This window comes from Boeremia exigua (genome assembly GCF_020726555.1).
Source record: "Boeremia exigua strain MPI-SDFR-AT-0100 chromosome Unknown C7974scaffold_2, whole genome shotgun sequence".
Taxonomy (NCBI): Eukaryota; Fungi; Ascomycota; class Dothideomycetes; order Pleosporales; family Didymellaceae; genus Boeremia; species Boeremia exigua.
The window spans coordinates 1,378,221-1,391,552 of record NW_025763519.1 but is presented as its reverse complement, the minus strand read 5'-3'; the positions used below and the strand labels follow the sequence as shown (position 1 = coordinate 1,391,552).

General features: G+C 55.6%; 6 protein-coding genes across 6 annotated transcripts; 3 read left to right on the top strand and 3 right to left on the bottom strand.

Moving 5' to 3' along the window:
• Positions 1-250: 250 nt before the first annotated feature.
• Positions 251-1,549, bottom strand: C7974DRAFT_372408 (uncharacterized protein; the record flags this gene model as incomplete). The annotated part of the gene is made up of 6 exons (XM_046140062.1): positions 251-267; positions 318-583; positions 643-868; positions 1,058-1,067; positions 1,294-1,415; positions 1,465-1,549. The coding sequence occupies 6 exons, from the start codon at positions 1,547-1,549 to the stop codon at positions 251-253; spliced, it is 726 nt and encodes a 241-aa protein (XP_046001473.1).
• A 412-nt stretch (positions 1,550-1,961) lies between these two features.
• C7974DRAFT_409034 (uncharacterized protein) lies at positions 1,962-3,191 on the top strand (the record flags this gene model as incomplete). The annotated part of the gene is made up of 2 exons (XM_046143372.1): positions 1,962-3,053; positions 3,102-3,191. The coding sequence occupies 2 exons, from the start codon at positions 1,962-1,964 to the stop codon at positions 3,189-3,191; spliced, it is 1,182 nt and encodes a 393-aa protein (XP_046001472.1).
• On the top strand, positions 2,882-4,315 carry C7974DRAFT_103149 (ankyrin repeat-containing domain protein). Its single transcript, XM_046134872.1, has 2 exons — positions 2,882-3,053; positions 3,102-4,315. The coding sequence occupies exon 2, from the start codon at positions 3,255-3,257 to the stop codon at positions 4,116-4,118; it is 864 nt and encodes a 287-aa protein (XP_046001471.1). The 5' UTR covers positions 2,882-3,053; positions 3,102-3,254; the 3' UTR covers positions 4,119-4,315.
• Positions 4,316-7,394: 3,079 nt separating this feature from the next.
• C7974DRAFT_103042 (uncharacterized protein) lies at positions 7,395-8,357 on the top strand. The gene has a single exon (XM_046134869.1). It carries the CDS (start codon positions 7,555-7,557, stop codon positions 8,269-8,271), a length of 717 nt encoding a protein of 238 aa, XP_046001470.1. The 5' UTR covers positions 7,395-7,554; the 3' UTR covers positions 8,272-8,357.
• A 5-nt stretch (positions 8,358-8,362) lies between these two features.
• C7974DRAFT_327806 (HCO3 transporter family-domain-containing protein) lies at positions 8,363-10,452 on the bottom strand. Its single transcript, XM_046139019.1, has one exon. The coding sequence runs from the start codon at positions 10,343-10,345 to the stop codon at positions 8,483-8,485; it is 1,863 nt and encodes a 620-aa protein (XP_046001469.1). The 5' UTR covers positions 10,346-10,452; the 3' UTR covers positions 8,363-8,482.
• Positions 10,453-10,795: 343 nt separating this feature from the next.
• Positions 10,796-13,058, bottom strand: C7974DRAFT_409031 (uncharacterized protein; the record flags this gene model as incomplete). The annotated part of the gene is made up of 4 exons (XM_046143371.1): positions 10,796-10,813; positions 10,883-11,995; positions 12,039-12,543; positions 12,589-13,058. The coding sequence occupies 4 exons, from the start codon at positions 13,056-13,058 to the stop codon at positions 10,796-10,798; spliced, it is 2,106 nt and encodes a 701-aa protein (XP_046001468.1).
• Between the last annotated feature and the right edge of the window lie 274 nt (positions 13,059-13,332).

Here is a 13,332-nt window from a genome sequence, read left to right as displayed (position 1 = left end):
ATTGGGTGAACTTGATGTGGGGCGTCGACGGTTGTGCTGTCTTTGAAATCGATACGATTATGATGTTGGTTGGCTATGTCAAACCTGAAGGACAATATATGGAAGCTTGGGTATATAACAAAAAATGCAGGCAATTGCCCGCCAACTAGATGCCAGAGAGGGCAGATCGAACGGGACATTAGATGCATTAAGGATGGAGAGCACTGTCCGTATTGGAAGTACTGAAGCATATCCACCAATGTCGCGAAGCTCAGCGGGCATTCCATCCTGTTCCACATGAGCTAAAAGTGCAATGTTCAGATTGAAAGTTAACGTACGTGGACTGGGCAAGGAGGTCTGGAACTCATGCTCAGATAGACGACCCGTTATTGAACGCGCGAGATATCGCTCTCCTTCGCTGTCATCTACATCGGAGACTGTCTCATCAACTCTTGAATCCGCATCGCTGCCAGCTGCCGTGCTTCCGCTTCCTGATCGCTGTTGGCTATTGGCAAGCTGAGAATGCGTCGCAGTGGTTGATGGAAATCTAGCAGGACCATCGGGGAATGGACGCGGTACAATGCGAGGTTCAACATGCTGATGGCTGTGAGATGTATCTGTCAGGAACTGGTACATGACATCAGTCGTCGGGAGGAGACCCACCTTTGCGCGCTGGATCGAACTCCGGTAAGTAGGACCGAGTCGAGTCCAGACGGCAAAGTAGCTTGAATGCCCGAGGCCGCCACCACACATGCTACTGATGGTGATTTCCCAGCCGTGATGTGCTGTGCTCTATGACTCGTCACAGCCTTGATCGTCTGCCACATGGACTTCGCTTCGACAGGGTCGTCGCAGGGTTCGCGCGATGGCTCGCCAGTGCGATCAGGTGCTGAGACCATCTCACAAGAGCAGGCGGAAACTCAATGTTCCAGGTTGGTTTGCACAGGCACAAAGCCTGCTGCTGCTGGAAGCGTTGGAAGGCAGGCGGAGTTAATCAATGCGGCCACCGCGGATGCGACGGCAGGGCGACGTCTTGGCAGAGAGTCCTCCACCTGATCAGAGCCTCATCTCAACACACCATTATCATTCTACCAAGTCGTTTGCATGTGATCACCAATGGTGAGCTGTAGTCTCTGTATGAAGCGCATTACATCAGCACGCCTAGCCTGCATGCGACTTGGGAGTCAAAGGGAGACAAGGCTGAGTGCTGCCACTGGAATTCACAGCTGAGTGGTGTAAGGACGTCGAAGAGACAGGAACATGACCTTTGATTCCTACATGCGAGCTCGGGGTTGTTTGGACTTATGGTCGCACTCGCATATCGTCTTTGTTCACGGAGGTTTGGCGACGCTCTCCGTCATCCAGCGTGACTTCGACTTTCCAATTCTGACCACTCGAAAGGTCGTTCTTTTTGACCTTCCCCTTCCACCATCGTCCTGCGGGTTTTGTCAAATCCCCTCATTGTGCGATCTCTCGAGAGCTTACCGCCATCTAGAACCCACACACTGTCGCCAGTACGATACTTTCCTTCCTTCTGGTATGCATCGGTAGGCGTCTTCGGTCGTGCCATTTTGCTGCTATACTCTCTTAACAAACTCGCCTGGCTGTATTCTTCAATCCAGTTCAAAATGTAAGGCAGGTTGTGACACAGTCTGACGTCGGAAGGCAAGACAGCCCAAAAAGCTGAGGCAAAATCGCGTGGTAGATTCGAGGCAGCCAGGAGAAACAGGCTGAGTGATTATCAAGCTCGGCTGTGCCTTATATCTCTGGCAACTGCAGGGTCAGACGATGCCTTGCACGTAGCTGACTCTGATAGGTCGCACTGCCGCTTCGTCACAAGGCTGAGCAGGGTGTACAGATCCTGCTGAGGACGCGACCCCAAATTTCGCCACTCCTTTACAAGCTCTTCCGTAAATCTCACGCTACCTCTGCGAAAGGGTGCGCTGAGACAAGAAAAGCCAGCTTTTGCGGCGTCCCACGCAATGGAGCCCGTTTCTTCTGTAGCCAGCATTCTGACTTTGCTTGCAGCGGCTGGTTCCACGTGCGACTTTGTCTATAATTTCATGCTGAACATTCGAGAGGTCCCGGAAGAGATTCACTCGCAAGCTATCAAGTTGCGATGTTTGCATCAGTCCATCGCTGCACTTTTGGCTATATATTCGCACAGAGCCATCAGCCCTGATTTGCAGCTGGGACACATCTTCGAAAACAGTTTTCGCGAATTTCTTTTAGAGGTGAAGGATTTGGAGAACAGGATACAGAAGAGCAGCACACTGGTGAAAAGCAGCCGTACCCAGCGTGTGTGGGAACGGCTGACATGGCTTTCGTCAGATCGACAACTTCGCAAGTTCTACAACTCGCTAGATGATTGGGTCCGCATCTTCTCTATGGAAGTGCAGACAACCCAAATGTCAGTAACTGCCCTTATACCCATGGAGAAAGTTTCTGATCGTTTCAGGAAGTTGCAGATCAATGTTCTGGAAATCAGCATACAGAACGCTGTCTCGCCACCTACTCCATACCCGCAGCAACAGCTTTTACCTATTACACAGAGACCCGTCGACAACATCAGGATGAACATCGATACTCAACCTAACACAGCCGTAAACAGCAGTAACGTCTCTATCAATGGCAGGGCAGCACTCTCCAAGAGTCTGATTGCTCATCTGAGTCAACTATCAGAACCCATCGGTCTTCGGATCCGATCTTGGGTCATGCTCAATCTCAAGCTCTGCTCAGCAGACATCCGCATTGGACCTGCTGTAATCAGAACTTGGTCTGGCCAAGGCAAAGCGGTCCTTGAAAGCGCTTCTTGGCGCAAGGGCTTTTATGCGGTCTCCACGATCCAGACGAAGCATCTTGGTAAGAGGCGGGTCTGCTTCACATTCTCGTGCTTTTTCAAAGGATCTGCTCTTTGTCTAAACTCCAAGATCGACATGCATGGGATGCTATGGCCGACGCATCCAGCGTATATAGCGTGCGAGCAAGGAAACTGGAATGCGCTTCGTAAGTTACTCGAATTCAAGCGCGTGAGCCTGCGGGATACATCAGGACTTGGCGATACGCTCCTACATGTAAGTCCTTTGCTCTCGTATTTGAGTGATACGCTAATCTAATTCTAGATTGCTGCGCGGTGTAATCATGTCGAAGTCTTGGAAGGACTTCTGGCTGAAGGTAGCGCAGTGGACGCAGAAAACGATTTTGGCGAGTAAGAAACAGTCACAATACTTGACATCGATGACTTCATCTTACACTACAACAGAACCCCCTTACAAATGGCCGTGAGAGAAGACTGCGGGTACACTATCATAAGTACCCTACTAGAGCATGGCGCTTATCTTGCACATCAAGACAGTACGGGGCGGACTGCACTGCATACCTTCTTCAACGCCACTGTCAGGTCAGTCATCGAGTACCACTACGCCGACGCCGACATTGTCGCCAAAGACTTTCGTGGGATGACTATGGCGCATTACGTCTCTTCAAGCAAGAGTGCCTCATGTGCAGACCTCGATCGTTGCCTCGCTAATGGCTCGCATCTCAATAATTTTGATGATGAAGGCCGTACAATCCTTCATCTCGCGAGTAGAAGAGGCAACATCGGTATCATGTCTCGATTACTGCAAGAAGGCGGTTCGGACCTGTTAGGCGCCGATTACAAAGGGAGGACTGCGCTACACTTCGCAACCGAGAGTGGCCGCAGTTCACGGGCAATACATATGCTCGTGGGCGCTGGACTTGATGTCAACGCGGTCGATCATCGGTCAAGAACTGCACTGCACTATGCTGTCTGTGCAGACAACGTCGCGGCTGTGGAGACGTTGCTAAGCCTAGGAGTGACGGCGAATTTGAATGCAAAGGATATTCATGGCTGGACAGCAATGGATCTAGCCAAAAGGTGCCAACATACTACGGTCATCAATGCCATGATCTCCCGAGGGATACCTTCGTCTACCACGGAATGCGAAGCGCGGCTGACTACAGATCACGACGAGATGGATAGGCCAGGATCGAGGGTTGTGATAAAAAAACACTGGGTGGTGTGCCGTTATCACCAGAGCATAATTTTCGTCTGCTCTTTCATGCTGCTGTATTATCTTGTACTGGTACGGGGGTGTCTTTTCTTGAATCACCGATAACTCATCGCAACTCATAGGCTCTTGAACAACAGTCCAAAAGCCCTATCTACTTCGTTCGTCAGTAGCGACAAGAATTGACAATTAGTAAATCTCGCGACAACATTGTTCATGGCAAATCTACCACATTTCTCGACACCCCAATAGTTCATTGTTGTAATACCTCGTCAATATATAGTCTGCAAATTCACCAGTCTCTGCTATACCTATGCGTGCAAGCTCGAAACCATCAATCCGCGTACATGATCCGTGCGGCACTGCCTCTGTTCAGCATACGCCTCAAAACTATACATTTCATGGGTCTCCGCTTGATCTTACAGTAAGAAAGATTCATGTCTTGTCTGCCGCCTTCTAAGGTTCTATCTCCAACTGTCTGACTCGCAAACAGTCTCTAAACATTGAACACAGGCCTATGCTTGAGATTGAATACCTCCATGCTCATGGGTATTCTGCCTCTTCTCTCCAGCATTCGAAAGCCAAATCGTTCCTGGGCCTGAGCTCCAAAAGTTCGGGAATCATTTCATGCCCTGGGACTGTTTTCCCATGCACTCCTACGCACCAGCTCAAAAGGGGTATATGAAGACTTCGTCGACACATACATATCTTCTGCACCTCTTTCAGCCTACAACTCAACATTGAATACATTACAAGCGTCGACTTAAAGTGATCGAGATTTCACTCTATGTTCTGTCTGCTCGCTCGTTCCCTCTTTCGAAGCACTTAAAACCTGAAAAGATATCTCATGTACTCTTGCGCATCGGCTTGAATACCACCTGAAGGCGATTGATGCCCTCTCCGCTGCCTCCTCTCCAGCATGCATCTCGAAATAAACACCATATGCGAAGTCTTGAAACCGTTGAGGCCACGTCATATGTCTTGTCCGCCTGCTCCAAGGGCCAAAGGCGCCGGATTAAAAACGCCTCCCAATGTACTCAGACGCACCAGTGTAAAAGCCTACAATCCCTTAATTCTACAACCTGTCTGCATCCCGCCTCGATACACAAGACTCGAAAACTGGCCGAACTCCTCTTGATGCGCTGTCCGAAGTGGAGACCTGCCCACTCCCAGACCGCGTTCTGCATAAATCACAAAAGCCATGAGGAGCTTGCTATGCCGTGTGGCGTGAAACACCAATCATTCTCAACGAATGAACTGTCTTTCTCTTGTCTGTCTGCCCACCCCACCTCTCTGCCCGCGACGATCCGACGAAGAAGACCTGTGTGCACCGCGCACTTCATCAGGCCTCGCATCCATGCACTCCACTTCCTACAGTTGTATAAAGGCCCAGCGAGCAGCCATGCGGCTTGCGTAATCCAAAGGTGGATAACGACGAATAATGTGCGGACTGCGTCGAAAGTCTTTCAACCTCAGACTGATTTCCCAAAGACTGAAGAGGTCGTTTGAATGTGCGCGGCACGCCCGAAAATCATGTCAATAGACTATTCATGCGTCTTCTCTCCTTATGTACCTGTTCGAGAAATTGCATGTGCAGACTGCTCTGAAAATCAGATAGTTGCAGAAACATGTCCGGAAAGCAGGGTTAGAGCAAACGATGTGCGCGGCGCTCTGAGCAGCGCTCCTGTGAGCTCTTATGTGTTGCCTGTTCTCAGCACACCACCAGAAAGATATATGAGTGTTCTGATCTGAAATACTTGACAGGTTCTGGCTTGATGTTCTGAAAGTACGGTGTGTGACCGGAATGTGCGTGGTATGCCAGAAAGTGGATCCACTAATATGCATGTGGTGTTTGTTCTCGAAACTGCAGACTGCCGTTAACATGGGTGGACTGCTCCAAAGATTCCAAAGTCAAGTCGGATGTCTCGAAAGCTAGGGCTCTGTTTCGGATGTCGGCGGCGCTCTCATAAAACCCATTACCACTACCCAGGTGTTGCCTGTTCTCGAAAGCCAAACGACTGGTGTGCATGAGCGGACTGTCCAGAAACAAACGCACTTGAACCTGATGTCGGGGGCGCTGAGTTGGAACTGTAGATGCGCGCGGCGCTCTGAGAAGGTGTCTCTTGGTGCCTATGTGTTGCCTGGTCTCGAAAAGCTGATCAAAACGTTTGATGGGCGGACTGCTCTGAAATAGACAAATTCATTCCGCATCGTGCTCGGAAAGCTGGGCGCGTGCGCTAGAGGTGCGCAGTCCTCTGAAATCTACGATCAACAACGCTCGTGTGTTGCCTGTTCTTGAAATTCGCATCCCTACAATTCATGGGTGGACTGTTCCGAAGGTTTTTCCAATTCGAGTCTGATGCTCTGAAATACAAAACTCGGCCATTAATGGGCGCAGTTTGTAATCCTGGTCATTTAGATGTGTGGTCGTCTGTCTGGCCGCGCTATTTGAGTGACCTGTTTGTGCGTGGCTTGCGTACACACAACCTACCTGCCTCCTCGTATATGCTGCTCGGTCTGTTGTTCTCTCTGTCTCTCCCTGTCTCACTTCGCCCCGCTTGAGGTTAGGAAACGTTAAAGTGTTGAAGTGTGACGCGTTGAGATCTGGAAACGTCAACTTTCAGACGGCATGGCTGTCTGTCCCATCCCCTGTTTGAACTGATACTAAAAGGAGCTGTAGAGAATGCATGGGGATACTTGTTGACGTGTTCTTGTGCATGTGGAAGCGAGGAGCCTTGCATTTAGTGTAGGTAGTTCTGTCGCCTTTATCCTATCCGTACGCTTGAGTACCTAAACGGCGCACTACTGCAATCCGAGCATGGCGCGAACCGACACTGTGCTACTTTGGGACTAGCTCCTGGCAAATCCCAACCTCGAGGAAAGATCCACTGTGTATAAATGCTTGAGAACCTTGCACAGGAATCCAGTATGTTCAACGCTTTAAGCACCACAACCTCACTTCTCTGGTGTCTCAGAGCCAAGTCCCAGAACTTGACAGGACAGCCTTTGCCCTAGTACGCGAATGTAAACACACTTCTGTTTCTGACACGGTCAGGCCTGATGCCAAAGCGCTCGACGGTTGTCTGGCGTTTGACAGCCTCCCTGAGGGTAAGCAGCTGGAGTTCTGGAACGCGATGCGGGGTCCTGCGCTGGGGCATGCTCCGTACGTCAACATTGTCGAGAATGCTACGGAACCGGTCGGGATTTCGCAGTGCGATAGTTAAGAGAAGAAGACAACGATGACGGCGAAGTAATCTCGGTCAAAGTCCATTGGCACTCTGCCATACCGGACGTCTACTTCAATCTCAACTAGGCACCTGGTTCGTTCCAAGCGATCGCTCGCGACCGATCGAGACGGGGTTCACGTATGAGCCCCCATGTTCTTACATGCGACTAAACAAAGCTAGCGTGGGCTTCCCCGCGCCCAGTCCCACCTCGCAGCAAGCGTTCAGCCCCATTTCCAATCCTACACCTCGCCTAATAGCGCCTGCATTAGCCTTGAGCCTGAACGCCTCCACTACTAGACCCAAGCCGTCCATCCCCCATGGCAAACGCAACCAAGACCTGCGCCCACTGCGCGAAAACCGCCGAAGCAGCAGGCCTCCCCAACCTACAAGCCTGCGCGCGCTGCAAGACGACTGTATACTGCGACCGCACCTGCCAAAAAGCCGACTACAAGGCCCACAAGCCCGCCTGCGCCGCGCCGCGCGCCTCGCACTCCACTACCTCCTCGGCGCCACTGCGCCCGCTCGAGCACCACGTGCCCGACCCCTTCACCCGGCTCGAGCACGGCACGTTCTTGCACGCGCGCCCTGAGCCCGACACGTTCGCGCTGCTGATCGACGCCTTCCGGATGCGGCAGGCGGACGACTTCGCCTACGAGACCAAGACGACGCCGGGGAGCGTGTACACGGGCGCGGCGACCAGCGCGGCGGCGTTCCGGCAGTTCCTCGCGCGTGCGGCTTCGCGCAAGGGCCTGCTGCCGCCGTGGTGGAGTAAGGAGAAGGAAGAGGCGTGTGTGGTCTTCGGCGGGGGCGGGGCGTGGAGCAATCTCAGTAAGAAGGCGACGAAGCAGGGGGTTGTGCGGCACTACGGGGACGAGAAGGCGCCGATGCAGTTGCGGTTGTTGGCTGAGGCGGTCTATGGCGTGGGTACGATGGGGCAGAGTGGGGCGGCGATGCGGAGGATGATGATGCAGATGGAGAGCGGGGGGAAGGATGGGTATGTGGCGAGTATGTTTGATGTCAGCCAGAGACGTTAGCGGGTGGGGAGTGCGGCGCGGATACAGCATTATGCGGGCATATGCAGGCGCATAGATTAGCACATAGAATAGCACATAGGGCTGAGATATTGAACCGTTTCGCATGGCTTTCCAGTAGTTCGTGCTTCGATTTGAGGTCGAGATACGACACAGTTGAATTCTACTTGCTCCTCGCTCCGACATGACAGGGTATACGGCCATTACAACGACATCACGACTTCTCGAGCACACTGACCTCCCCCTCCGCAGCCCGGAAACTGGCTCGCCGCCTACTGCCTCCATGGGCAGTAGACCTGCTCCCGCTCCGCACCACGCCCTCGCCCTCACCGCGCTCCGCAACCTCCAGCGCCTCGTCGCCCGACGCATCACCCGATACCCCACCCTCATCACCCATACCACCCCCCTGCCCGTGGATCCCCCCCACGCCCTCCATCGTAGCCGCACTCGCAGCCGGCTGATCCAGCACCGCCAGCTCCTCCGCCGCAAACCACCTGGGCATGACCCCCGCCCTTAGCGGAATATACGCGAAAATGCACACGGGGAACCCAATCGCGGCATCGGTCTGGGTGAGCGCAAACGTGACGCCGAAGCCGAGCAGCTCCAGCGCGACGAACGCCCACACGGCGCGGCGGCGCACGCGGGCCAGCGGCGAGGGCGGTGTGAGTGTGGAGTCGGGGTCCGACAGCAAGAAGACTAGCTTCGCGGTGATGCCGTTGGCCTCCAGCGCCTGGATGCCCATGACGAAGAACAGGCCCGCCAGCACGGCTTGCGGGATCAGATGCAGCACTGTAAGGAGCGGGGCGCTCATGGTGGCGAGCGTGAGCAGGCCCTGCGCGAGATTGGATGCGCGCTGCTCGACGACGCGGGGCGGGGTGCCCGGCGCGGCTGCGGTGCAGAGCGAGGCCGTGTGGAAGGGCGCCTGGGGGATGAGTCCGTTGGGGAACGGCACGCCGAGGAGTCCCGCAACCCCTGTGGTGAGGCCCAGCAGGAAAATGTCCCAGTGGAAACCCGCCGGCTTGCGCAGCGGGAACTCGGTGCCCTGCGCGATCAGGCTGGACACGTTGTGGTCGAACCAGAAGAGGATGGTGAGGACTATGGCAAAGGGTAGCGCGAGGAACACATCGGGCGCACCGAGGTCCCAGAAGCGGACGAGCCAGCTGCGGTCGGAGGTGGGGAAGAAGGCGCGCGAGGTGGGCAGCTTGAGGAGCTCGACGTGCGCCATCTTGCCGACGTGCACGAACCCCGTGAAGAAGACGACGGTCAGCGGCGTCCCGTAGTCGTCGATGAACTTGCGCACGGGCCGCGGGAACAGCGCGCTCTGCCCGACCACGCCGCACAGGTACGCCACGCCCGTGACCAGCAGCGCGATCATAACCGACAGGTACGCCGACGCGTCGCTGACCTCCCACTGGCGCGTCAGCACCTGCACGCCCTTCTGGAGGTAGATGCACGCGACGTAGAAGCCGAAGATGTCGCACGAGAAGCGGGTGACGTAGCGCAGGAGGTTGCACGAGTTGAGGGCCGCGAGCACCCAGTGCAGCAGCAGCGCCCAGACGCCGACCCAGCCCATGAAGGCGAAGTAGTCTATGCCGCGCGGCGCCACGATGCCGAACACGGTGTAATTGAACACGGTGATGGGGCCCGTGACGCCGACGATGACGAGCGGCTGGGCGGCGAACAGGCTGAACACGACGCTGCCCAGCACGCTGGCGAGCAGCACCTCGTTGACGCCGAAGCTCGAGTCGGTCTTGGCGAACATGTCGAGCGAGAAGGCGAGCGCGGGGAGGATGTTGGCGAAGTACATGTACACGGTCGCGGGCACGACGCGGTAGTCCCAGGCGTCTGTCCAGTCGCTGGCGTAGAAGGGCGCGCGGCGCTTGATGTCGCGGAGCATGCCGGAGAAGGGTTGCGTTTTGTACCAGGCATTGCTGCTCTTGCTGTCTTCTTTCGCGAAGGGATCCAGGGTGGGAGTCTGGGGGCGTGCAGTGCGAGACTTGAAGGACGATGTGCGGCTGCGGCGCGAGGGTGTGCGGGTGTGCTCAGGGACGGTGATGGAGTCGTCGGGCGGGAGCATGGCGGGCGATGCGGGTTCGAGAACGACAGCGGCGCGTCATGTTAGCTGCTACGGCCTCGATATATGTAGCAATGAGCATTGAGCATCGCCGTACACTAGCCGGCTATACGCTCGACTGGACGTGCTCGGCTGGTGGCAATTAGCGCGACATGACGTTCAGCCTCTGCAGCTGCAGGGTCTGACGCCGCTTGGCAACTTGATCGGTCAACGACACGTCTGTTTACAGGCATCACATAGACAATCCCTCACTCAAACTACAATTTTGCCCGCAGTAGATATCTTGTTCATTGACTGGTGTCGTACCCGGCCGTGCCTTACAAATTGCAATCTCTCCGATTGACGGATCGAGATCGAGAGTGGATCCACCTACACCTTATTTGGACCTCGCGCAGATGCCCGAGCAGAAATCCCGTCTCAAACTCTGGCTTGCGGCTGGGGCACACCGCCCGTCTACCAATTGTAGTGCACCTGTGAGTCGCGTTAGAAATCGCCGATGGCAGATCACAACTCGGCGTGTGCCTAGTCGAGGAGGCATACCGGAGGGTTCTGCGCGCTCTTGTCAGATGAAGCGTTGGAGGCTCCACGGCGGTGACCACGCCCGCGGCCCCGGGTGGAGTTCTCGACATGGCCGCCTCGAGTGTAGCTTCGAGAGCCCCGGTCTGAACGGCCTCGTCCGCTGTTGTAGGCGTCTTGATGACCTTCGGGGGCGTACAAGGTGGACTGCGGACCGCCTCGTCCGCGACCCCTGCCACGGAATACGCCGCGATTACTGCCGTTGGACGGCGTGTCAGGTGTTGCGGGTGCAGGCGCGAGCTTGGGCGGGTCGATCGAGAGAGGGACCGGTGCGCCACCGTCTCCATCAAGCTCGTGGTCGCTCCAGCCTGCCGCCTCGTTGTCCGCCTTCTGCTGGGCCTCCTCCAATGCTGCCGCCAGTCTGGCCGACCTCTCACTGCTCCTCATGCTCTCGAGCTCTGGCGATTCGCGCATACAAGCATCGCGAACGCAGATTGCCAGCATGGCCTGCATAGTGTAAGCGGCATCGTTGCCAGCGTTGTGGAGTCCGTGGCCGGCGATGTCGAACTCGTTCAAGATGGTACCCAGTCTGGTTGGGTTCAGCTCGCGGCGCCAAACGCGGTACATGACGGCCGTGTCCAACGCCTCGAGCAGGTTTTCGAGCTTCAGCGGATCATAGCCAAGGTTCTGGAGATACTTGACGTCACCCAGCGTGTCGTGGCCAAGGAAGATGATGTTGCGCCTCTCGTTGAGATCAAGCCCTCTCATCAGCTCCAGCACGCTCTCAACACCGTTGGAGTGGTGTGCACCGAATGGAGGCGAGAAGCAAGCTGCAACATGTGTAGGCGCTTCGCTCAGAGGAATGACTGTCGATTCGCCAAAATAGAAGCGGTCGGGGCAGCCCTGCACGAACTCCGAGTTCACCAAGTGCATGTGGTCACGGATGCGGAAGTGTCGAGCACGGATCAGACGCCTCCAGTTCTCACCATCGGCACCCGGTGCGACGGTCGCCAGCTCTCTCGTGTCCAGGGTGGTGATACCCACTTCTGTGATCTTGTGATGTGCACGTTCGTAGGACTCGACGTCGACGCATACGAAGACAACGGATTGGTCAAAAGCGAATGGAACAGGGAGTGACTGGGTGTGTTAGACAAGCAGGATGCACGTGGGTAATACGTACCGGATCGATGGCAGGTGGAGGGCTGTTTGGATTCACGCTGTTTGCATCCGCATTGGGTCGCAGACCAAGGTATCGCTGAGCGCGCTTGAACTGGTCTGACAGCGTCTTCTGCTTCAGGATTCGTTCTTGCTGCTTCTTCGCTTTGGTGGCCTTGTTCTTGGCTCTCTGCGCTTCAAAGGACTCTTCCATCAACTGCTTGAAGGCTTCCAGACTGAGGTCGTCAAGTGGGGCTTTCTCTGGCTCTCCCTGCGCGCGGAAGTCATGGTCTGGGGCGTTGCGAATCATGCTGTCGTAGTCTTCGCGAGAGTGCGAGCGTCCAAGATATCGAGGTGTGCAGCGCGGATGATCCGGAAAGCGGCTGACAAGCGCGTCCTCGCGTTGCTGGTCAGTGATGCGGAGGCCAAGCTGGAGGTGGTTGTTGATGTCGCCGAGGAGGGCTTGAACCTGGGTCTCGCAGACGAGGACGAGAGGCTTGGCTTGGTTGTCAATGTCCCAGACGTAGTAGCTGTGGAGGTGAGCAGATGTTGTAAGCAAAGTCACAGATACATACAGGTCCCACTCGCGAGCCCAAAACTTGCCCTGGTCGAAGAAGGCAGAGGCAATGTCCTGCGAGTGCAGTTTGTTGCACCACTTGTACGGATACTTGGACAGGGCGACTATTGGTGAGTAGTGCTGCGTAGCCGAGCCAAGGTCACCACGCTTGAGAGCCGTGGCGGGGAGAGGAGCAGCCAGAGTGGGAGGTGCCGTGGTGGCAGATTTGGATACGGATGCTGGGTTGTAGGAGCTCTCGGCGTCTTTAAGCCAGACGTATCGGCGGTCAGTACTCGGGTCGACGGCGGGCTTTGGGTCAGGCTGTGGGGGGACAGCGACGTGGTGTTTGCTGGGCACGTCGGGGTCAAGGGCGACACCACCTGAGTCTTCGCTGTCGCTGACTATTTGCTCTGGAGGGCGGTCAGGCAGGGCATTCAGGTCTGCTTCGGTGAGCTTGCGCAGACGCGCGAGACGTGCTGCCAAGGCCATGGTGGAGAGTGGACGGTGGTGGGGCTAGGCGAGCGTGATGGGCATTGGGGGAGTAGCAAACGCTGCCGTTTGCTGGGTGAGGAACATGGAAACGTGAGGTGAGGGAGAACATCAAACGCCAGGTCAGCAGCGACATGGGTGCGGCAGAAGATGGAAACAAGTCAGGCAGCGACATGATGGTGAGCGTTGGCCCTGGAGGCAGAAGATGGAAATGCCAGGTCAGGGCGACATGAGTGAGGGAGAACGAACACCAGGCCAGGCAGCGACATAGTGA